The sequence below is a fragment of the Melanerpes formicivorus genome, unplaced genomic scaffold (genome assembly GCF_026170545.1).
Source record: "Melanerpes formicivorus ecotype bairdi unplaced genomic scaffold, bMelFor1.0.p_v2 SCAF_9, whole genome shotgun sequence".
NCBI lineage: Eukaryota > Metazoa > Chordata > Aves > Piciformes > Picidae > Melanerpes > Melanerpes formicivorus.
In genome coordinates, this window is record NW_027142361.1 from 13,849,149 (window position 1) to 13,873,368 (window position 24,220).

General features: G+C 52.1%; 3 protein-coding genes and 3 non-coding genes across 7 annotated transcripts in view; 2 read left to right on the forward strand and 4 right to left on the reverse strand.

Annotated features, from left to right (window-relative positions):
- The window catches only part of GTF3C2 (general transcription factor IIIC subunit 2), a 21,986-nt gene extending 13,722 nt beyond the window's left edge, over nt 1–8,264 (reverse strand). Inside the window, exons 1-4 of the mRNA XM_068143088.1 lie at nt 7,797–8,264; nt 6,956–7,439; nt 5,599–5,962; nt 4,524–4,767 (exon numbers count right to left, since the gene is read on the reverse strand). Of these exons, the coding sequence (XP_067999189.1) occupies nt 4,524–4,767; nt 5,599–5,962; nt 6,956–7,070 (723 nt within the window). The 5' untranslated portion in view covers nt 7,071–7,439; nt 7,797–8,264. The remainder of the gene's footprint in view (nt 1–4,523; nt 4,768–5,598; nt 5,963–6,955; nt 7,440–7,796) is intronic.
- Nucleotides 7,531–7,693, reverse strand: LOC137443545 (U1 spliceosomal RNA). The gene has a single exon (XR_010987925.1). It is a non-coding gene; the product is annotated as a U1 spliceosomal RNA (small nuclear RNA).
- Nucleotides 7,788–15,063, forward strand: LOC137443332 (uncharacterized). The gene is made up of 2 exons (XM_068142923.1): nt 7,788–8,734; nt 9,156–15,063. Exons 1-2 carry the CDS (start codon nt 7,788–7,790, stop codon nt 9,175–9,177), a joined length of 969 nt encoding a protein of 322 aa, XP_067999024.1. The 3' UTR covers nt 9,178–15,063.
- LOC137443547 (U1 spliceosomal RNA) lies at nt 8,840–9,003 on the forward strand. The gene has a single exon (XR_010987927.1). It is a non-coding gene; the product is annotated as a U1 spliceosomal RNA (small nuclear RNA).
- Nucleotides 15,064–15,170: 107 nt separating the features above from the next.
- Nucleotides 15,171–15,334, reverse strand: LOC137443544 (U1 spliceosomal RNA). The gene has a single exon (XR_010987924.1). It is a non-coding gene; the product is annotated as a U1 spliceosomal RNA (small nuclear RNA).
- A 1,248-nt stretch (nt 15,335–16,582) lies between these two features.
- EIF2B4 (eukaryotic translation initiation factor 2B subunit delta) lies at nt 16,583–24,174 on the reverse strand. 2 transcript variants are annotated; one of them, XM_068143094.1, is made up of 13 exons: nt 24,112–24,174; nt 23,889–23,932; nt 23,690–23,816; nt 23,052–23,258; nt 22,769–22,851; nt 22,001–22,092; nt 21,522–21,636; nt 21,152–21,228; nt 20,323–20,425; nt 19,441–19,568; nt 17,321–17,501; nt 17,030–17,210; nt 16,583–16,848 (listed from the first exon to the last, which is right to left on the reverse strand). In XM_068143094.1, exons 1-13 carry the CDS (start codon nt 24,134–24,136, stop codon nt 16,649–16,651), a joined length of 1,563 nt encoding a protein of 520 aa, XP_067999195.1. In that variant the 5' UTR covers nt 24,137–24,174; the 3' UTR covers nt 16,583–16,648. The 2 variants fall into 2 exon arrangements, with proteins under 2 accessions (XP_067999195.1, XP_067999194.1); XM_068143093.1 differs by having other exon boundaries at nt 23,052–23,261.
- Between the last annotated feature and the right edge of the window lie 46 nt (nt 24,175–24,220).

Genomic DNA, 24,220 nt, shown 5'->3' on the forward strand with positions numbered 1-24,220 from the left:
TTTCAATCGCTGCAAAATCTTCCAGTCCAAAACCTGATAGTGTCCTTGATTATGATCAATATCATACGTTACAGGAAAACACAGTACCTTAGACAACTCAGCAGCCACATCGTAACATCCATTTTTCATAGCCTCCTGAGCAATCGCTTTCCAGTTAATTCGCACAACCGCTCCCGAGCTAGGTTTCTTCTCCGTTTTATTTTCTAAGAGCATTTCTTTTCCCTGGGAACTTTCTAAAATCAGTTTTTGACACATGTGCTCCACCAAATTTTCTAACTGAGCCGGAGAAATAGATAATGGTGCCTCCCTCTGATTTACTGTCTCAGTTTGTGATTCTACGCTGTCGTTCAGTTCAGCCGAAGCCCCCACTCCCCTAGCCAGGCAGGCTGCGCCTGGGGCTAGGTCATTAGGCGCCTCACTGAATTCTGTCGGTGGGGGTGGAGGTGGAAATTCAGGTCTTGCAGGGCACGGTAGTGGTATTGTGCTCTGTGCCGGAGGCGGCCCCGGGCGATATTTTTCAAACACCTCCTTCGGTCGCAATTGAGATACAACTGGCGCTGCATCCCGTTCTGAAAAATTCGCTGAAACTGCAGCAGCCATTCGCTGTTCCAGTTCATAGGTTTTAACACAGTTCATGCATTCTCGCCACGGCTTTGGCAGCTTTATAGCAGTTTTATCACCATCTATAACCAAGTCCCACAACTTGTTCCTGTATTCTCTCCAACAAGCTTCATCAAAATAACTATCTCCACTAGGGAAATGCCCTAAAGCGGATCCATGGGCCAAAAGCCCAGGCATTACTTTAGACGATATCTCTGCCTTACGCTTTTCTAAAAAGCACTTAAATAAATCATACGCCGCCTGCCTATCCATTACTATCTATTATACGTTGATACCTGTGCGCACAGACTCAGAGCAGTATCGGCTTACGGCGTCTTCAATCTTCTGCTGTTTCCTCCGCCTCTCTGTGGGTCGGTAAACACAGCACCAGTACTGCTATCCTGGATCGGAATACTTCTTGCTTTCCGCGCTCTTGAACCCTGATAGTCCTCGTCGGAACAGCACGGCTCCCTTCTTTGCCGTGACTCCTTTCGGAGATTTGCAGAACCCTCCTTTTTGGGTTCAGGACCCACTCTGTGGGGTCCCTGTTCAAGGTGCCACTGCCCGCATTCTCCACCACTGTTGCAAGAAGGAGCCGCTATACGATCAATGTGATCAGCAGAATCCAACTTTATTGAGCATCAGACACATCTTATATACAGTTTACTATAATTATGCCCACTTGGCAACATACTATTGGTTACTCTCTAAAAGGTTACATCATTGTTTTCACAACTCTGTGGAATTCTTCTATCCGGCCTAATTGCTCTCTTTCCCAGATCTCGCCTCCTCCTTATCTTGCTTGCCTCCCTTCTCAGGGGCAGCTGGACTTCAGCATACCAAGCAATCAGCACTTTCTCACAGCTCCTACTCCACCACTATATTATCAACAGAGAATTCTTCAAGGCCTGAATTGCACAGGTGTTCCTGGGACCCAAGTCCCCTCTTGCTCAAAACAAACCCCAACAGGTAAGGGCTCTCAACTTACTGCCCTGAGGCAAGCCACGAATGATCCACCAGGACATTCTGTGGAAACCGAGGGGATTTGGCACAAGAGGAGGACAGGGCCAGCCCAGCTGAAGTGCTTCTATGCGAATGCGCGCAGCTTGGGCAACTAAGAGGATGAGTTAAGGGCCACTGTGCTGCTGGGATGCCACGACATAGTGGCTGTTACTGAAACTTGGTGGGATGAATCCCATGACTGGAATGTAGGCATAGATGGGTATAAACTCTCTAGGAAGGATAGGCAGGGAAGGAGAGGAGGAGGTGTTGCCCTCTATGTCAATAACCAGTTGGAATCAGTGGAGCTCCACCTGGGGAGGGATGATGAGCTGGTTGAGAGTGTATGGGTTAAAATTAAAGGCAGGACAGGGGAAGGAGATATTACTGTGGGGGTCTCCTACAGGCCACCTGACCAGCAGATCCAAGCAGATGAGGCCCTCCACAGGCAAACAGAAGCGGCTTCCAGGTCACAAGCCCTGGTCCTCATGGGCGATTTCAACCACCCGGACATCTGCTGGAGGGACAACACAGCAAGGCACCAGCAATCCAGGATGTTCCTGGACTGCATAGAAGACAACTTCCTCCTCCAAATGGTAGAGGAACCAACAAGAAATGGTGCTATGCTGGACCTTGTTCTCACCAACAGGGAAGGGCTGGTAAGCAATGTGAGGCTCAGAGACAGCCTTGGCTGCAGTGACCATGAAGCAGTTGAATTTAATATCCTCAGGGCAATCAGGAGGAAGTACTCCAAGCTTACGACCCTAGACTTTAGGCGTGCAGATTTTGATCACTTCAGGGATCTGATAGCCAAAGTGTCGTGGGACAAAGCCCTGGAGGGAAGAGGGACCCAGGACAGCTGGTCAGTATTCAAGGACCAGCTCCTCTGTGTGCAGGAGCTCTGTGTACCAACAAAGAGAAAAGCAGGTAAGAATGCTAGGAGGCCTGCCTGGATGAGCAAGGAGCTACTGGACACACTATTACTTAAAAAGAAACTCTACAGGCAGTGGAGGGAAGGACAGCTAGAACAGGGGGTATATAAGGAAGCTGCCTGAGCAGCAAGAGTCCTGGTTCGGAAAGCCAGAGGAGAGTTTGAATTGAATCTAGCCAGGGAGGTTAAAAGGAACACTAAGCACTTCTACAGGTACATTAATGGGAAGAAGAAGACTAGGGAAAGTGTGGGCCCCCCAGAAAGGAAAATGGTGACATGGTCACAAGTGATGAGGAAAAGGCTGAGGTACTTAATAACTTCTTTACCTCAGTCTTCACTGCAAGGGCCTCTAGCCACACTCCTGATGTTATGGAAGACAATGCCAGGGATGGGGAGGAAGAACTGCCCATTGTAAGTGCAGATTAGGTTCGTGATCATCTGAAGAACCTGAAAGTGTTCAAGTCCATGGGACCCGATGGGATACACCCATGGGTACCGAGAGAACTGGCAGATGAGGTTGCTAAACCCCTCTCTATTATATTTCAAAAGTCATGGCAGTCTGGGGAAGTCCCCACAGACTGGAAAAGGGGAAACATCACCCCCATTTTCAAACAGGGTAAGAAGGAGGAACCAGCGAACTACAGGCCAGTCAGTCTCACCTCTGTGCCTGGAAAGATCATGGAGCAGATCCTCCTGGAGGCACTACTCGCTCAAAAGAATAGTGAAGAGGTGATTGGGAACAGTCAGCATGGCTTTGCCAAGGGCAAATGCTGCCTGACCAACCTGGTTGCCTTCTATGAGCAGGTGATGAAATTAATAGATGAGGGGCGAGCAACTGATGTCGTTTACCTGGACCTGAGCAAAGCCTTTGACACCGTCCCGCACCACATCCTGGTCTCCAAACTGGTGACACATGGGTTTGATGGGTGGACCACTAGATGGATAAGGAACTGGCTTGATGGCCGCACCCAAAGAGTGGCTGTCAATGGCTCCATGTCCCAGTGGAGGCCAGTGACAAGCGGAGTCCCTCAGGGATCAGTCCTGGGACCTGTCTTGTTCAACATCTTTGTCAGTGACATGGACAGTGGCATTGAGTGCACCCTCAGCAAGTTTGCTGATGACACCAAGCTGTGTGGTGCAGCAGACACGCTGGAGGGAAGGGAGGCCATCCAGAGGGACCTTGACAGGCTGGAGAGGTGGGCACAAGCCAACCTCATGAGGTTCAATAAGAGCAAGTGCAGGGTCCTGCATCTGGGTCGAGGCAATCCCAGGCACAAATACAGGCTGGGCAGTAACTGGCTGGAAAGCAGCCCTGAGGAGAGAGACTTGGGGGTGTTGGTGGACAAAAAGCTCAACATGAGCTCTCAATGGGCACTTGCAGCCCGCAAAGCCAATCAGATCCTGGGCTGCATCAGAAGTGCGGCCAGCAGGTCGAGGGAGGTGATCCTCCCCCTCTACTCAGCCCTGGTGAGACCCCACCTGGAGTACTGTGTCCAGTTCTGGAGCCCCTATTACAAGAGGGATGTGGAGGTGCTGGAACGTGTCCAGAGAAGGGCCACAAGGATGATCAGAGGGCTGGAGCACCTCTCCTATGAGGACAGAAGGAGCTGGGGCTGTTCAGTCTGCAGAAGAGAAGGCTCCGAGGTGACCTAATTGTGGCTTTCCAGTATCTGAAGGGGGCCTACAGGAAGGCTGGGGAGGGACTTCTCAGGATCTCAGGTAGTGATAGGACTAGGGGGAATGGAATGAAGCTGGAGGTGGGGAGATTCAGGCTGGATGTGAGGAGGAGGTTCTTCACCATGAGAGTGGTGAAACCCTGGAATGGGTTGTCCAGGGAGGTGGTTGGGGCCCCATCCCTGGAGGTGTTTAAGACCAGGCTGGACGAGGCTCTGGCCAGCCTGATCTAGTGTGGGGTGTCCCTGCCCATGGCAGGGGGGTTGGAACTAGATGATCCTTGTGGTCAAGGGACCAACCCTGAATGATACTATGATACCTCACTGAGGGGTCCATTTCTCCCTTCCTCCTCTGCCTCTAGCAATACGTCCTTTGAGGGGACAAAGTCGGCATCTTGTGTGAGATCATCGCTGTCCATTTCCTCCTCCTTCTTCCTCCGTTTCCAATGCTTCTTCTGGACTGGCTCAAGTTCTGGCTCTGGCTCCTGGGCACCCTCAGTGGGAGGTGAGGGCTGATACACAGATGTCAGATCCTCTGCCAGCTCCTGCAGGTACAGCAAAGCCCTGGGACACCAAAGGCATGGCCTGGTGGTGAGCAGAGGGACAGCACAGGGACTACCAACCCTCCCAGCTCCTGGTCTGGGCAAGTAATTAGTTCTAGCCCTGCTCAGCCAGGCTGCAGCAAGTTGGATGCACTGATAGCCTTCGGGCCAGTGCTTGGGCAGCCAGCTCCTCTGCAGGGAATGTGTGTCTGCCTGGTCTGCAACTGCAGGCAGAACAGCACATGGCCCTTTGCCAGCTGTGTCCCTGCCCACCTGGGGCTCTCACAGAGCAAAGGCATTGCCTCAGCTGCCTTTGGAGGCCCCAGAGCACATGGAGTACCCCCAGGACACTGCATTAAGCGGTGCATGGCTAGCATAGCATGTCCCCAATGCTGTGTCATTGAACACCATTAAGAATCAATTGAAGAGGGGCTAGACCAGCTTGTCTAAACCAGGTTGCTCCCAAGAAGGGTTGGACCAGATGATGCCTGAGGCCCTGTCCAACCTGGGATTCTGTGATTCGATGACTCTGTTCTCCCTCACATAAGGCTCCTCGTGGCTTTGTCAGGAACCAAGGGATCCTCTCCCAACCACAGACAGCCCACCACTACCAAACACCTGCTGCAGGTGAGCTTGACAACCCACATGGTTCATCCCCACCCCACACTCCTGGATTCAAACACATTCAAGGTCATTCTGTACAGAACCTGCCGGTCCACTGACATGGAAAAAGTCCTTCAACAGAGACACTAAGCCCTCCTAGGTAAGGCAGAGGACTCCAAGAGTGATGTCTGTCTGTCCTTCCAACCTCCCCACAGCCCTTGGACCCCTCCACCCATTTGCTCCTACTCACACTTTGGCTGCCCGCCTTTTGGGGCGCCCGCCAGTGGTGTTCTCCAGGCCTCCTGCTGCCTCACTGTTCCCCAGCATCTTCTGCACACAGATGGGCTTCGAGCTAAGACATTCCAGGTTCTGAGACAGTTTCAGCAGCAACATCTCCGCCTTGAGCTTCCGCCCACGCTTTCCCTTTGTGGGTGACACGGACCCGTTCTCAGAGGTCCCCGAGGGCTCTCCGTGTCCCTCACCCTCTGTAGGTTCTGTACCATGGAGGTCACTAGGGCTATTTTTCGGGTTTTGGTTGAGGACAGTTTTTTGCTGTGATTTGACAGCTTCTACTCCATCCTCTGAGAGCTCCAAACCATGCGGATATTTGTGTCCTGCCCAAAAATAACAGCCGAAGTTAGCAAGCAACCATACCGAGGCTGTCCCACCACCCCTGGGCGCAGCGACACGTGAGCTCTGTGCCCTGTAGCACTAGGGCAGGGTGATCCCCCCAGAGGACGCTGCGGCGCCCACGGGAATGGACAGATGGGCAGAGTCCAATGGGATGGCTTTCAACAAGTCCAAGTGCCGAGTGCTGCACTTTGGCTACGGCAATCCCATGCAGAGCTATAGGCTGGGGTCGGAGTGGCTGGAGAGCTCCCAAACAGAGAGAGACCTGGGTGTGCTGATCGACAGCCACCTGAATATGAGCCAGCAGTGTGCCCAGGTGGCCAGGAGGGCCAATAGCATACTGGCCTGCATTAGGAATAGTGTGGCCAGCAGGAGCAGGGAGGTCATAGTGCCCCTGTACTCTGCTTTGGTTAGGCCGCACCTTGAGTACTGTGTCCAGTTCTGGGCTCCTCAGTTTAAGAAGGACATTGAAACACTTGAGCGTGTCCAGAGAAGGGCAACAAGGCTGGTGAGAGGCCTTAAACACAAGCCCTATGAGGAGAGGCTGAGGGAGCTGGGATTGTTTAGCCTGGAGAAGAGGAGGCTCAGGGGTGACCTCATTGCCCTCTACAACTACCTGAAAGGTGGTTGTAGCCAGGAGGGGGTTGGCCTCTTCTCCCAGGCAACCAGCACCAGAACAAGGGGACACAGTCTCAAGCTGCGCCAGGGGAGGTTCAGACTCGAGGTGAGGAGGAAGTTCTTCACCGAGCGAGTCATTCGGCATTGGAATGGGTTGCCCAGGGAGGTGGTTGAGTCATCGACCCTGGAGGCGTTCAAGGGGAGATTGGACGTGGCACTTGGTGCCATGGTCTAGTCATGGGGTCTGTGTTGATAGGTTGGACTCGATGATCCTCGAGGTCCTTTCCAACCTAAGTGATACTGTGATACTACTGTGATACTGTGACCCCCGCCCATCACCGACCGCTTCCGAGACTTACCCTCCTGTGCCCTGCTGCGGCTCCGACTACGCCCGGAGCATGCTGCTCCCCGTCCCGATTGGCCTCGACGGCTCCGTTCCCGGCAGCGCGGCGCACGGGAGGCGCTTGACGCCATCCCGGGCTCCCGGAGCCGCCGTTAAGGAACCGCGCCGCCAAGCACGGATCCGGATCAGGAATGTCGTGGCGCGGGAAGATGACGTCACGACGCCAACGTCATTACTGGCACAGTCCCCGCCCAGCTGTGTGACAGATTGGGCGAACACGGACCGGGAGCGGTGGTGCGAAGCGCTGACAACACTGCGTGTCCACGTGTGACCAAGGGGTGTCCGGGAAGTGCAGTGCGAGGGCTACGGAACCCCAAACGGGGCTAGAACGAGCAGATGTAGGGTGATGAAGCACAGTCATAGGGCAGTGACCTCAACCGTGGTGCACGATGAACCTTAGCAGCCTGCACGGGCACTGGGCGGCTATGGAGCAAAGAGAACTGAACAGCCGAAACTAGTGACTACATGTACAGGCCCATAGACACAGCTCAAAGAATGAAATAATTACATCTGATTTTATTACATTAAAGCCAAGGGAGAGCGCGAACGCAATCCCCCACTACCATAAATTATGCAGTCAAGTTTCCCGCATTTGGGGAAATAGCAGGGGCCAGCACAGCCAGAGTACAAAGGATGAGCCTCACCCTAGAAAACCACCTGTCTAATCATAGTGTCTCCCCTGCCAGATAAGTATGGCTAGATACTACCCGTGACCACACCGCCTTCCGCCGCACATACACTTAACACACGGACACCCCACACCACACGCATACCACGCATACTCCGTCATGTCTTACCCCGACACGCCTGTGTTACCGACACCCTCGTCCCAACACTACCGCCCGTGTTCGTGCCCGGCGATAGGGCGAAACGGTGAGTTCCCGGCACCCCGTGCGGTGTCTGATCTGCATATCCCCGCCCCGGGCCGCAAGGCCCTGTCCTGTCGCTTCGTGGCGGTTCTGCCGGCAGCGGCGCGGTCTCCGTGCTTTTGCCCCCTTTCGCCAGGTCCCTTTTTCCCCACTGTAGCGGGACGGGGCCCTGACCGGCACACAACGCTGTTCACAAGCGAGGCTGGGGCTGGCGAGACCCGGGACCCGGCTGTGAGCAGGAGCCGGTTCCTGCGGCGGCTGCTTGGCAGGGGACTGCGGGGTCGCCCTGCACAACCGGCAGCGGTGACGTCCCGCAGCTTCGCAGCGCCTGCTCCGCAGCGCAAAGGGGCGGCTCCGGCCGGTAGATTCTCGCCAGACCGTTCACCCCCCCTCGTTAATCCGGTCTCGCCGAGGCCCCGGGGCGCACTGGCACGTAGCCCTGAACTGCCTCTGCAGGCCCCCTCCTACCCCGGGCGCTCGCATAGGTGCTCCAGCACGGCGGAGCCCCTCGGGTCCCTCCCGCTGCCGGCCCCGCGGTTGTCCTGCTCCGCCGGAGGAGGAGAAGGCTCTGTCCCGGTCTCCCTCGGCTCTGACAGCGGAAGGTCTCGGTGCGGGCAGGCCTCACCAAGGTGCGGCGACCGAGAGGTCCTGTGTGGTGCCTGCAGATGGGGGCGGGCTCTTGGGAAGAGGAGCACGGCCAAAGACCGCACTGCTGCCAGCAGAGACGCCACGAAGCAAGAGGGCCGGGCCTCAGAGGTCGGGGGCGGGGACATGCAGATCAGACACCGCACGGGGTTTCGGGAGCTCACCGTTTCGCCCTATCGCCAGGCACGGACACGGGCGGTAGTGTTGGGACGGGGGTGTCGGTGAGACAGTCGTGTCGGGGTGAGGCGTGGCGAAGCGTGCGTGTGGTGTAGGGTGTCCGTGTGTTCAGTGTGTGTGCGGCGGCGGGTGGTGCGGGTACTGAAAGCATGCTTATGTGATAGAGAAGACACCATGATCAGGCAGGTGGTTTTCCCAGGGCGAGGCTCATCCTTTGTACTCCGGGTGTGCTAGCCCCTGCGACTTTCCCAAATGCGGGAAACTCGACTGCATAATTTGTGGTAATGGGGGACTGCGTTCGCGCTCTCCCCTGACTTGGCTGTAACAAAGGCAGAATTACAATGGGTTACCGGGTGACAGTTACTACGGGCTCCGACAGAGATAAATGGGCTTTGAAATGTTGCTTAGCGTGCAGCTGGGCAGGGGAAGCGCAGGCAGGTACTCAATCACTTCGTTGTTCCCCAGGTTGCAGCTTTCCTCTGCGTAAGGATTTTTTAAAAGACGCGGAACCTTCTCGCCTTTTGCTGGCACTGCTGAACCTCGCCCTTCACCCTCCGGAGATTGTGACGGACTCTTCCGCGCCCCCTGAAAATCTCGGCGGGATTTGCTCATCTGTTGTCGGGCAAGAGGGGACATGGGTCCCAGGAACACCTGTGCAATTCAGGCCTTGAAGAATTCTCTGTTGATGATATAGTGGCGAAGTGGGAGATGTGAGAAAGTGCTGATTGCTTGGTATGCTGAAGTCCAGCTGCCCCTGAGATGGGAGGCAAGCAAGATAAGGAGGAGGCGAGATCTGGGAAAGAGAGCAATTAGGCCGGATAGAAGAATTCCACAGAGTTGTGAAAACAATGATGTAACCATTTAGAGAGCAACCAATAATATGTTGCCAAGTGGGCATAATTATAGCAAACTGTATATAAGATGTGTCTGATGCTCAATAAAGTTGGAATCCGCTGATCAAATTGGTTGTTAAAGCGGCCCCCTTCTTGCAGTAAGTGGCGCTCGAACACGGGACCCTAATGAAGACAAACGTTAGGGTTTAAGAAGTTCTTCGGGACGTTGGGAGATTCGCAGTAAGCCGGGAGGCAAGAAGACGGCCGGCCCGGGATAGCAGTACCGGAGGCTGCAAGAAAAGGGAAGACAGCCTTGAAGCCGAAGACGCTGTAGAGCCGGAAACTGCTTAAACGAGGTCTGTGCGCACAGGTATTAACGTTTAAATACGGATATGGATAGGCAGGCAGCGTATGATTTATTTATATGCTTTTTAGAAAAGCGACAGTGTAAGTTAAATTTTACAAAGGAGTTGGTGCCGCTGTTAAGCTATGCAGGAGAGTTAGGATATTTTAAGGACCCAAATGAGGTGTTTGAAAAATTGCAGTGGAAAAAGTCTGGACAAGACTTGTGGCTGCATAGCTTAGATGATGAAAAACGAGCAATGGAGTGTGGAAAATGGTGGAAGACGGTTATGACAGCATTGGATCAGCATCGTGCTGAGCAAATGGCAGCTTATCAAGCCAGGGTACGATTAGATTATACGGACCCAAATGGAGCAAGTGTTACACATGCTGGGTTGCCTTTGTCAGAAGAGGTTCAGGATTATTTAAGAAAGGAGAAGGCTGCGTGTGTAAAAGGGTTAGGTGGCAGAGTCGAATTACAATCTGTAACACAGGACTCTGCTGGGGAGCCTTCCCCGTCTCTTTTAGCTGAGCAAATTGTACAGGAGAAGAAAGTAGGTGAGGGAGAGGAGACAAACAGGGCGGTAGATCCTGGAGGTGGTGTTAAAGATCATGTAAGAAAGCACACAGAGTATTGGCGAAAGGTTGCAGAGCACTTAAATGCCGAAGGAGATCAGGAAGGGCTTAGCCGGCTGGCTGCTTCACATCAAGTTCTTCCAGTAATGTATACACAGGTCCCTGGGGAGCAAAATGTTGTTCAGGCTGATGTAACCCAATTGCCATGGAAATTGTTATCTCAATTACGACAGACTGCGAGTCAGTTCGGGATTCAATCTGAACCAGCTAGACAGATGATTGATTTTATTTACATGAACTATAATATGTTACCTAGAGATTCTTATAATGTTATGAAGCTGATCCTAACAGCATCTCAATTTATGACATTTTTGAATGAGTGGGAACACCTAGCTAGACAATCAGCTGGAGTACAAAGACAGCAAAATGATCCACTATTTGGTGTAACAGTAGATCAGTTGTGTGGAACGGGACAGTATGAGAGACCAGAGTTACAGGCACTTTTACAGCTGCCTGTTTTGCAAGCATCAGCCCAGATAGTAAGGAGGGCTTTTGACAAGCAGAAGGATGGAAATGCAAATCCTCACTATATGGGAATTAAGCAAGGTAGACAGGAACCTCTTGGTGAATTTGTAGATAAGTTGCTTGCCGCACTTAGAGCAGCAAGCGTAGGAGAAGGTATCCGAGAGGCAATTTTAAGGCAGTGTTTAATGCAGAATGGGAACCAGCAGACGCAACAGCTTATTACATCAGCAGATCCTAGATGGACGGTAGCCGAATTGTTGCAGAGGGCTCAGGACTTGCCAAGCAATCCGATGGCCATGCTGACGGAGGTGATTGATAAGGGATTACAAAAACAGGCTGAGGTGTTGTCAATGACAATGACAAAACAGCTTGAGCATAGTCAGCAGGTTATGGCAGCCTTAGTACCTTTGCGCACAAACTCGAAAGGGCAAGGCCGACCCTATAAGCAGTCATCAGACGAAATACAGTGTCATCGAAAAGCGTAAGGCGGAGATATCGTCTAAAGTAATGCCTGGACTTTTGGCCCATAGATCCGCTTTAGGGCATTTCCCTAGTGGAGATAGTTATTTTGATGAAGCTTGTTGGAGAGAATACAGGAACAAGTTGTGGGACTTGGTTATAGATGGTGATAAAACTGCTATAAAGCTGCAAGAGTCGTGGCGAGAATGCATGAACTGTGTTAAAACCTACGAACTGAAACAGCGAATGGCTGCTGCAGTTAGAGCAACTTTGTCAGGACGAGATGCAGCGCCAGGTGTATCTGAGTTGCAGCTGAAAGATGTGTCTGAGAACTGTCGACCGATCGACCGGGGCCGCCCCCGATACATCTTGCGGCGACCACACCGCGTTTACCAGCCGTCACCACTGCCGTTTGCACACAGCGGGGAACCTTCCTCTGACATCGCCAGCGACGGCTCGGACTCGGAAGACAATACCGGCAGCGAGGAATTCAAACAGCGCCGACTTTGCTTTACGGCCCCTCTTAGAAAAAATGGAGCGCTTGGAGGCTCGCGGTTACAGCGTTCCTGCCACCGCACTCCTCCCGCGAGCCCTGCCGGCCCCCGCGGATACCGACGGCTCCGACCAAGGCGGTACCGGCTGACGCACCACCGACACCGACAGCACCGACAGTAGCAGCGGAGCAGCTGCCACGGCAGCAGCCCCCACCCCTTTCCCCCGCAGCGGCTTTAGCCGCACTACTCTGTTTTGATTTAAAGCAACAGTACTCATTTTGTCATTTCTGATTGTAACGTCTTTCAGAGATTTGTTATTTAGAGTTTTGTTAAGTTTTTCTAATAAGCATAATGAATAAGTAAGCATTTGGTATTTATAAGTACTTAGTACATAGTAATTGCAGTAAGGTGTATGCACTTAGTTAAGAGTTCAAATTGTAAGATTTTCTTTTGGTTCGAACCTTCTTAGTTGTCTGCCTAGGCATTTCAAAGGAGCTCCATGTAATATAGTTAAGGAATGTATAAACAGGTTTTAATTTTGGAAAGTGTTTTTTAGTTACTGTAACAGTTTTATTTCTTTTTAGACACTGATTTGATGGATTAATTTTAACATAGTTTTTTAAGGGTTTAAGGATTTTTGGTATTAGCATAAGTTAAGGTTTGTAGCAAATAGGTATTAATTTTAACAACTATTCCTTCACTAATGTGCAGAAGAACCAAGACTGAGAGGAAACAGCATTTCCCATGAAGTCGAACATCGATCACAATAACTGTTATGATAATCTGGGGTCAAAAGTATGATCAAAATAATATTTTGTCCTGAATGCTGAATTTGAAAATAGGCAGTTTGGGCTGGTAAATACAGAAAACCTATTTTGTGGTGAGAAAAAGGATTTAAATCCCCATGGAAAATTATTGAAAGGGATTGGCATAAGTGGGAAATAAAGACTAGAGAAATTTTAGTTGGGAAATATCAGGAATAATTAAAAGGATTAGTAAAAGGAAAAGTAAGAGACATAAGATTTTGAAGGAAGAAGAATTGAAATAACAAAAGCACAATGGGAAATGGTAAACGAACTAACCAAGGAAGTAGAGAAGAGACTCCAAATGGAATTTTGAAGTGGGTTAAGGAGTTAAAAAATCTGTAGGGCTCCTGAAGAATGTAACTGCTGCCGAGAAGAAAATACACCCGGCTGCTGGTTGCACCCCAGCAGGCCGAGGAGGCAGAGTTCACATATACTTGGTGGAGCCTAATTTTGATCCTAACCCTATCTGTACATAAGTAGTCCAATCGAAATCAAAAACCATGTTCCCATGTGTGGAATCTTGATCAGACCAGAGAGAAAAGACTTGAACTTGAAAAAGCAATGGTAAATTTTTCTGCTACAGTTGAAATCATAGTAAATGCAAGCACAGATGCAATAAAAGCGCAGCAAATTGGAATCAATAGTCTCTCGAAAATATCTACTCAGAATAGATTAGCTTTGGATTTTTCATATGTAAAGGAAGGGGGTGTATGTGTAGTCATACATGTAAGTTGTTGTAGTTATGTTAATCTAGATAAACGAGTGAAAACAGATTTACAGGCGATTGTAAACCACAATCAGATATTACATCAGATTTCTTTGGATGATACTTCTTCTGTATTTAAAGGAATATGGGATAAGTTAACTTCTTGCTTATCGAATATAAGTTGCTTTAAAAAATTCTTTGCAATACCTGTTGGAATAATTGTAATACTGATCTGTGTAATTCATTGTAATTGTTGTTTTAAAATGGTAAGACCTTTAGATGAAATTGTTTATGCCAATAAGTTACAAGCAAATGGTTATGATCAGAATGTGATCAGAACAGATGAACTTAATTATGATCCAATTAAGAAGGTTCTGAAATATCTGGAAATTTTAACACAAATCAATGGTGACAAAAAAAAAGGGGGGAATTGTGATGAATATACTGGTGATTTGTGTTAAAATTGTAAGACTTAGAGTGCACTGGGATTAAGGGTCAGGATCTTGTAAGGCCTGTTTAGAGGGTAAAGAGAAAGAAACCTCTCTTGCAGACTTGCAAGGACACTGTCTGGTTAATTGGAGACATCACGGCTGAGAAGGAGCTGTCTTAAAGATAAACATTCAGAACTGGGAATTTGTTTTCTTCAGATAAGAAGCCTGCACAATTGAGCATGTGTGAAAGTGGATGCTTTGACCCTTACCACACTGAATGTAGGGAGAAGGGATTTGACCACCTATTCTAAGACTATCATATGCCTCCCTTCTATTTAGCATAAGTTTGCTTATATAGATGATGAAACTATATAAGATGAAGAAAACTATTGTAAGGTTGCTTTTTGGGTGAAGTTGGTACCAATAAGAGATTAGTATTACTAGGATGACCAAAAACACATTATTATGGGTAATTTTATATTGGGCAAAGCAATGAAGCTCTTTTGCTCTTGCTGATTGCCTGCAAGTTTTCTGTCTGTGAAGCTAGAGCCTGGCCAGATCTACCTTTACAGATTAAAGAAATCTTGCTACCATTAAACAAATTATGATTTTTGACCATCCTAGAGAAAATAAAGATGCAACATAACAGGTAATAATGAATTGATTGAACTTTTTCAGACATGTCTGATAGGGATACCCAGACTTAATGTTAATATGTTTGTTAATTATAGTAGTAAGCTTTAAGGTTCTTAGGTATTATTGTACTCATTTTGATTATTGTTAAACTTGTTTATAATTGTATTATGCAAAGTGTTCAGAGAATAACTTCCAAGGCCTTACTTGCACAAAAGAAAAACGGGGGAATTGTTGTCGGGCAAGAGGGGACATGGGTCCCAGGAACACCTGTGCAATTCAGGCCTTGAAGAATTCTCTGTTGATGATATAGTGGCGAAGTGGGAGATGTGAGAAAGTGCTGATTGCTTGGTATGCTGAAACCCAGCTGCCCCTGAGATGGGAGGCAAGCAAGATAAGGAGGAGGCGAGATCTGGGAAAGAGAGCAATTAGGCCGGATAGAAGAATTCCACAGAGTTGTGAAAACAATGATGTAACCATTTAGAGAGCAACCAATAATATGTTGCCAAGTGGGCATAATTATAGCAAACTGTATATAAGATGTGTCTGATGCTCAATAAAGTTGGAATCCGCTGATCAAATTGGTTGTTAAAGCGGCCCCCTTCTTGCAGTACTCATCAGTATTAGCCCCGCTTCCTTAGCTTGCACTTAACTCTATTTTTACTACAGTAAAACCAGGGAAGAGAGCGAACGCAGTCCCCCACTACCACAAATTATGCAGACGAGTTTCCCGCATTTGGGGAAATCGCAGGGGTCAGCACACCCGGAGTGCAAAGAACGAGACTCGCCCTGGGAAAACCTTCTGCCTGATCATGGCGTCTCCCCTGCCAGGTAAGTATGCTCAGTTCTCCCCACGACCAGCATGGCCCGCCGCTGCACACACACTTCTCACACGGACATCCCACACCTTATGCACAACCCGCACACTCCACCACGCAGCTTCCCGATGCCCATTTTGCCACCACCAGGCTCCACCGCTTCATGCGCCCACCTGTGTCCGTGCCCAGCAGTGGGGCGGACCGATGAACTCCCAGCACTCTACACGGTGCCTGATCTGAATGGCCCCGCCCCGGCCCCCAAGTCCCAGCCCCCGAAGGGTTGGGGTTGCCGAGCTGGGGCAATTCTGGTGCCTGGCCTCGTGGTTCCGGATAATCCTCCGTGCCCCATCTACAGAACAGTGGGGGTTTTGGTTCTTCGTGGGCCACAGCGTCTCAGCCATGTACTGCCTGCTCTGTCCCTTTACTGTGGGCAGGCCTCAGCTCAGGGTTCCTGGCTGGGAGGGAGTCGGCTCCCTCAACCCAATCTGTATCCCTGAATGCACTTGGGAGGCTGCACTGGCAAAAGGGCTGGTGGTAGGAGACAGAAGGACCCGTTCTGCAGCTGGGTTTGGAGTAAATGGCCTTTAAAGTTCTTGTTGCGCTCCAATCACTGACTCCAGAGGGAGCTTGACAGGATGGAGTGGGTCCAAGCCAACCTCATGAGGTTCAACAAGACCAAATGCAAGGTCCTGCAGCTGGGTTGGGGCAATCCCAAGCACTGATATAGGCTGGGCAGTGACTAGCTTGAGAGCAGCCCTGAAGAAAAGAACTTGGGGGTGCTGGGGGATGAGAAGCTCAACATGAGCCAGCAGTGTGCACTTGCAGCCCAGAAAGCCAATCAGATCCTGGGCTGTGTCAAGAGAAGCATAGTCAGCAGGTCAAGGGAAGTGATTCTCCCTCTTTACTCTGCTCTGGTGAGGCCCCACCTGGACTACTGCATTCAGTTCTGGAGCCCCTATTGCAGGAAGGATCTGGACATGCTGGAGCATGTCCAGAGAAGGGCCATGAGGATGATCAGAGGGCTGGAGCACCTCTCCTATGAGGACAGACTGAGAGAGTTGGGGCTATTCTCTCTCCTGTACAAGCCCATCTCAAGTGCCTGCCAGAACTGGAGCCAGAAGAACCAGGGTCCATCAACGCTGCATCATCATTTTCTCCAGGTCCCAGAGGAAGGGCCCATTTCCCCTTTTGCAGACTGATGCAGAGCTGGGCAGAACTGCCAGCAAGCCCAAGCAAAGACGCAAGCCTTAGGGAAAAGGGGTATCAGTGTTCCTGCCATACCACAGAAGGCAGACGGTGTATCATGGTTTATTAATGTCCATGCAGCTACTCCCACTATTGATCCACACTCTTGACACGCAGGACAACAGGCACCGAGGTGCAGGGGATCATGCCCAAGTCTGTGATGACCAGATCCACCAGGTCAGGTGGTGTCACGTCGTAGACCAGGTTGAGGAGGCGCAAGGACTTATTCTCGGCCCAGCCACCCAGCTGGGCCTGGCCCTTTTGGAGCACGATGAGATCATCTGGGTCATCTGCAGAGAGGAGCAGCCAGTGAGATCAGGGGAGGGACACCACCTCTCTCCCTCCCGTCAGGCCACCCTTCATGTGAGCCATGGCTGCTTGCCTGGGAAGGGAACTAACAGCTCCCTGTCCTGGGCAGCGGCAGGAAGAGGGGGCAGGTTCCAGGTGGGAGGAAGGGGACTGAAGTTGTACCCAGCTCGTTGGAGACGAAAGAGTCTGTCTGCACTCTCTCACAGAACTTGTATGTCTCACAGCACACCAGGACAGGCACATTGTAGGCCTTGGAGACCAGTGCTATCTGGGATGTCCCCACCCGGGACATGACAGAGCCATTGGCCAGGAGCGCATGGGCTCCTAGCAGCACTTTGGAGACCTGCAAGGACAGTGCAGAGATACATCAGCCCCTCTAACCACACCACAGTCTACACTGTGCCCACCACAGTCTACACTGTGCCCACCACTGCCCTCAGCGCAGCCCCTCACCTCGGGCAGCATGTAGGAGATGGCGTTGATCATGACGTAGGTGCAATGAAGGCCTTTCCGCACCAGCCGGCGCAGCGTCTCCCGTCCCTCCAGTCGCGGCCGGCTGTCCACCACGATCACACGAAAGGCCCGTCCCTTCTTTGCATGGGCATCACACAGTGTGCGGTTCACCAGGGAGGAGCTGACAGACACCCATTAAGAAGGTGGTTGCCCCATCCTGCCATGCCAGGCTCTCACTTGGCACCTGGTTGCCCTGCACTGGTGGCATTGCCCAGAAATGCAGCCCAGTGCCAGGACTCTCCCCTCAGTGCTGGCTCCAGTGTGGGACTCATCAGATGCCAACCAGGCAGGAGGTCTTCTAAGCATTAACATGGGCTGTTGCCCTGGAGACAGCCCCAACAAGTGCCCCGTGGCAGAGGATGGTTGCCAGCAGCTGCAGCAGAGTGGGCACTGCCAGCTGCCACAGCAGGTCCCCAGCATACCCAACCCAAATTAAGCAGTGTCTCTTTTACCCAGGGTAGCAGTCAGTCTCACTGACACCCCCATGAGATGGTGCTGCCTCAAGATGAGGCCAGGCAGAGCCAGTGTCCACCCTTCCTGTGACAAGTGTTGCCTCCTCCCAACAGCCTCCTACAACACTCACTTCCAGGCCCCTCTCCCTGTCCTTGCAGAGAGAACCAGCCCCTATAAAACGTGATGTCTCAGCCCTCTCTGGAAGCAGCACTAACCCGTCCATGACCACAGCAAGGAACTCTCCCTCCAAACCTTCTCTGAGTTTTCTCCTCCCGACACACCAGGCCCTCCCACCCCTGCTTCTTCCTCCACCCATCACCCAGAGAATGCACTGCATTTGGGCTCTGTTTTGCCACAGCAGTCTCTGGCTCCTTCGCCTACCTTGACTTTCTGGGACACAGTCCCTCACTGGACTCCTGACCTTTGCTTCCTGACTTTCAGCTTTGCTACAGTGTATTTAAAATGCCAGTGGAGAGCCATAGCTGCTCCCCAAGTGCCCTGTATTGAAGAAGTGGTCAATCTGGGTTCCTTTGAACACTTAACTCTGGATTCCTGCCCACAGGGGACAGCACTGAACCCTGAACAGCAAAGTCTCACAGACAAGCTGTGGGTACAGACAAATGGCTTTAGGCCTCTGTCAGACACTTCCTGGCCCAGCCCTGGCAATGCTCACTGCTGTAATGCCACAGGCTGGTGGGTCTGGGCTAAGGAAATGGCTGAAATGGCCAATTCAGGCATTCACTGACCAAGTCTGAGGTCCTAACACTACAATCATCAGTACAGGCTGGTATAAGGCTACTTGATCAGATCCTCCTGTTTCTTTCTCTAATGAAAGTGAGGGCAACGTGAGGGCATGTGGAGATATCGGAAATGATACCAGCAGAATGCAGTTCCCTGCAGCAAGGGCCTCCAATGGCACCTGTTTATAGCCAGACCTGCCAACACTGCCTGCTGTGCTTTGAATTCCTCCTGGCAGCTGCCAGACAAAATGTGCCCTGTCACCTCCTTGTGACAAGAGCTCATCAGCCTGCTCATCTCCCAGGATAGGACCAGAGTCCTAATGAGCTTTCTGCTTCTCCTGAAGCACTAACAACACATCTGTGTCCCATTAGCCAATGCTAATCCCAGGGCAATGCCCTTTGTCCTGACATCCTCACACAGCCACTGTTAAAACAGAAACACAGAACCATCAAATTGTCTTGCCTGGGACAGACCTTGAGTCCAACAGTTAACCCAGCACTGTCAGGTCGCCACTAAACCATCTCTCTCATTACCACTTCTACATTGCTTTTAAACCTCTCCATAGATGATGACTCCACCACTGCCTTGGGCAGGCTGGTCCAGGACTTGACAACCCTTCTGGGGAAGAAATGGTTCTTCATGTCCAACCTAAACCTCCACTGGTGCAACTTGAGGCCCTTTCCTCTTGTCCTGGCACTTGTTCCTTGGGAGAAGAGACGGACCCCCCCATCTCATTCCAGCCTCCTTTCTGGGAGTTGTAGAGACTGATAAAGTCTCCCTTCAGCTTCCTTTTCTCCAGGGTGAACCCCAGTTCCCTTAACCCTGTTCCACATTCACTCAACTGCTCTGCTGCCCTCTCCTCTTACCATCCATATACCAGGATCACATCGTTGTCATTTATCTTCTCAAAGGCAGACCTTGAAATGGCTTCAGCTGCCAAAAGAATCTTCTCTCGCAGATACTTGTCAATAGTGTCCTGCAGCTTCTCCTTTGCCTGGGAAGATAGTACCACCATGTGCAGCATGTTTTTGTCACACTGTTGTCCCTTGCAGACCTGCCCACCAACAGAGAACCCCACCCTGCTCTCTAACAGCCTATTTGCTGAACAGCACCTTGCCCTGGGACCAGGGGCCATGGGCAGGACATACAGGATTGCTCTTGTCCCAGCAGACCATGGTGCCTCACCATGCATTCAAGTTGTCAGCAGGCCCTCAGCTGCTCTGCAATTATTTCCCTGCACCTCCTGGGGCAGTCATTCTGCTCATGACTTGGAGATTTTTGTGCTCAGACTCCTCTCAGCCCACTACTCTGCAGCTTCAGTGGTCCTCTTGATACATACTACCACCACCTTGCCTCTTGGTCCACAGCCCATGTGCTCTTTGGGAGCTTTATGTGTAGGAGCACCAAAAAACCCACACTTTTCTCCATCTGTGACTTTACTGACACTGTCAAATAATGCCCACAGCCAGTCCTGGTGGGCAAGGGCAGCTAATGGTGCCTGGCTGCTACAGCCTTGGTGGCCTTCCAGCAGTGCACAGCACTGGTGCAACCAGCCTGCAAGTCCTCCAGCTACTCAAGGGTCACTTGAGGGGGAGCAGGTCTGGCCACAGTCCTCACTCAGGCCATGGCTGTTGACAGTGCTGACCAAGTCCTCCAGCTTCCCTGCAGCCCTGCTCCCAGTCTCGTCCCACCACCTTCCCTCAGCCTGCACCAGGGCTGTCCTGTGCTGCTCGCATGAGGCCACTCACCTCCTCCTCTCTCAGGGAGTCAGGCAGGGAAGAGATCTCCTTCTTGAGGAACTTAATGGCGTTGCCCATACTGGCTGAAAGAGGCCGGCACTGGTTCAGGAAGCTGCAGAGAGGAAACAGGCTTAGCTCCAAAGCAACGGGAAGAGAGAAAGGGAAGATGCTGCTGGGCTGGGGATGGTGGGCAGGGAGGCAGAACCCAGACTGCCAAAAGTCAGCCCGTGTTTGGGTGGACACCAACCTGGAGAGACAACTGATAGACCACTAGTTTCAGTCCCTCTACTCCAGCACTGGGAGCCTCACATCAAATCCATGGAATGGTTTGGGTGGGAAGGTACCTTGAAAGGGCATTTAGTCCCATATTCCTGCAGTGAGCAGGGATATCTTCAACTAAAGCAAGTTGCTCAGGGCAACCCAGGGATAGGCCATCTACCACCTCTCTGGGCAACCTGGGCCAGTGTCTCACCACCCTCATAGTGAAGAACTTCTTCCTTCTATCTAGTCCAAACTGCTCCTCTTTTAGTTTAAAACTGTCATCCCTTGTCCTGTCACAACAGGCTCTGCTAAACAGTCTGCCCCCTGCATTCTTTCCTATCAACTCCTTAAGTACTGAAAGGTTGCAATAAGGTCTCTGTGGAGCCTTCTTTTCAGACTGAACAACTTCAACTCTCTCAGCCTGTCCTCACAGCAGAAGGGTTCCAGCCCTTGGATCTTACTTGCAGCCTGCTCTGGACCTCCAACAGGTCCTGTGGTGAGGATTCCAGAGCTGGACACAGCACTGCAGGGTGGATCTCACCAGAGCAAATCAGAGAGGCAAAATCCCCTCCCTCACCTGATGTGTGGCTTCAGCTTGGCCACCAGGTCCCGTGACAGCTCTTCATTGGGAGGAGTTGAGTAGTCCTGGATCAGCTGAGACAAGAAGAGAGCATGAGCTCAGGACATCTGCCCCTTCTTGATACACCATCACCCTCAACCAAGGGTCTGTGAACCAGGCATGGGTGCACAGTACACAGCTTGGCATGGGCTGGTAACAAGGTGCTCCAAGAGCTCAAATCTGCAGTGTCAGCATCAGAACAGCATCCCAGCCCTGGGCATGGTCAAAAAGAACAGGGTGAAGATGACTGAGCACAAATACAACCTCAGTAGTCAGGGAATAGGAAGAAATGCCTGGGCCTGGTGAGAACAGGTAGTTGCTCTCATACCTGTTTGAAGACTTCCAGCAGGGCGATGCAACGGGCATTGGAGCCATTGATGATGCCCTGGGAGTACTGGAGGCCCAGGCGCACCACAGCTGGGTGAATGACCGTGGAGGGGATGCTGCAGGGACAAATGTGAGAGCCCTCAGCACAGGCCTCTACAGCCCAGGAATGAAACAGCCCACTGCCAGGCCCCAGGCAAACAGCCACCAGGACAGCCCTAGGAGGGAGCTGGCAGCTGGTCCCTACTTGCTGTATGACCTGAGGAGCCAGCCTCTTCTACTGTGGCCATGCTTTGCTCAAGGGCAGCTCTCCCCAACTCATGGGCTGCTTCTGCTTCTCAAAGCGAGTGAAAGGATCCCTTGACCCCCCCATCATGCCTAATCCACATGCAGAACCAGGATACACCTTTGCCATTTTGCAGCTAGGCCAGCAAGAGCAAAGCAAAATAGCTGCCAGGCATCTGGACTGGGGAGGCCACATACCTCATCTGCTGTGTCAGTGGCTTCTTCCGGCTGTACTGGTGCAAATGGGAGAACAGGTTGACCTTGGTCCCATAGTCCTGCCTCAGAGGCACCTGCAGCCAAACAGTGGGGACAACAGAATAATAGAAACACAGAATCATTTATGTTGGAAAAGACCTTCAAGAGCATTTAGTTTGTCTGTTAACCCAGCACTGTCAGGTCACCACACCTGCATGGCTTTTAAACCCCTCCATAGATGATGACTCCACCACTGCCCTAGGCAGCCTGTTCCAGGCATTGACAACCCTTTTGGAGAAGAAATTGTTCCTCATGCCCAACCTAAACCTCCTCTGCTGCAACTTGAGGCCATTTCATCTTGTCCTGTTGCTTGTTCCTTGAGAGAAGAGACTGACTCCTGCCTTGCTACAATCTCCTTTCAGAGAGTTGTAGAGTGAGGTCTCCCCTGAGCCTGCTTTTCTCCAGGCTGAACAATACCAGTTCCCTCACTCTTCTTAAGGCCTGTTCTCCAGACCCTTGAACAGCTTTGCTACACTTCTCTGGACATGTTTCAGCAACTCAATGTCTTTCTTGGAGTGAGGGCTTGATGATCATTTACCCAGCCTGCCATACAGCCCTGCTCACTCCAGTGCCACTGATCACAGTCACCAGTGGCACACCTGCTGTTTCCTCTGCCTCAGCTCTACCACACTTGCAGCCTGACCCCCACCACATCCCTCTGCAGCATGATTCCATTGAGGCACACAGTCAGTCATCCAGCTCTCCTCTGACCTGCTGCCGCTCCAACTTCTTGGCTAGCTTCCTCTGGGCAGCAGGGTCATCCACCTGCATGTGCTCTGGCAGCCGCTTTACCACTGTAAGGACAGAGGGGAGGATGGGGTAAGATTGTACCACTCTGGTGCAACCCCCAGCCCAGCCATCCTGCCCAAGACTGAGAAAGCACAAGTCAGGGCAGTGCCCAGGGCACCATGGAAGGGCTGGGCAGATAGGTGCCCACCTCAGACCTGTCTCTCTCCACTTGCCCACCCCCTGCACTCTGCGATGACAGCTTTACCAGATTGAGGCTCGGTTGGGGTCAGTCTGGGCTTGGCTGCTATGGCTGCTTGGCTCTGTTCTGCTTTCTTGGCTTGCTTCTGGGCCCGCTCGGCCTCCTGCTTGGCCCGGCGCTCTGCTCGCAGCTCAGCTTTGCTCTTGCCTCCTGAGGGCTTCTCACCATCATTTGGGCCATCAGCCAAGGCTGGGGGGGCTGGAGGTTGAGCAGCTACTGCAGGAGACACAAGTGGGAAATCTGTGCCCAGCTTTTGTCACAGGGCAGCCTATGGAGACCCTCCTCTGTGTAAGGGCCTACCTCTGGAGGAGCAGGTGGGACTGAGTCCCCCTATTCTCCTGCATCCTATCACTCTTGGGAACATTGGGCCAGCCCCATATTCAGGTGGGGAGGGCACAAGACACTCTCCATCCAAGTCCCAGCCAGAATGTTGGTACAGCAAGGACCAGGACTCAGGTGCAATATGAGAGGTGGGACAACCCCAAGACCCCACTGCAGCTTCCTCCAACTAGAGCATTGTTGCAGCTCAGCGCAGCTCCAGCTTGAGACTGTTCTCAACCCAGGACCCCACCAGCCCCTTCCCAATCAGGGTTCTGGGGAGCTCTGTGCAGAGCTCTCCATTCCGACTGTAAGGGAGTCCTCACCTCGCGGCGGCCCTGGCTCCGAGGGCGTCCCGGGCTCGGCTGCCTTCTCGCTTTTCTTCTTCTTCTTCTTCTGCTGCTTCTTCTCCTTCCGGAGCTGCAGCTTCTCCTCCCGGGACAGCTCCGGGGCCTGCGGGCACAGACTGTCAGGCGGCCCAGGGTCCTCGGCCCCAGCCCCACACTGGTCCCCGGCTCTGCTTACCTGCGGTCCCGTCGGAACTGGCGCGACTGCTTCGGGGCCCGTACCTAGAACGATGAGAGCGTGAGAGGGGCCGGCAGCGGGGCCAGGAGTGGGCTACGGGGACACTAGTGTGAAGGGGGATAGGTAGGAGCTGAGCAGCGCAGCGGGCGCGGCGCCCCAGCCAGTGCTGCAGGGCGGGGCCCCACCGCCATCCCGAGGTCCCGTCCCGGGGTCTCACACTCACCGCCCGGCGCGACACGCTCCGCCATGACGCCTGCCCGTCTGTCCACAGCGCCCCCTGCTGGCCAGGAGGACCGCATGCCACGCAGCCGGCGCTGCATGACCTGGCGTGA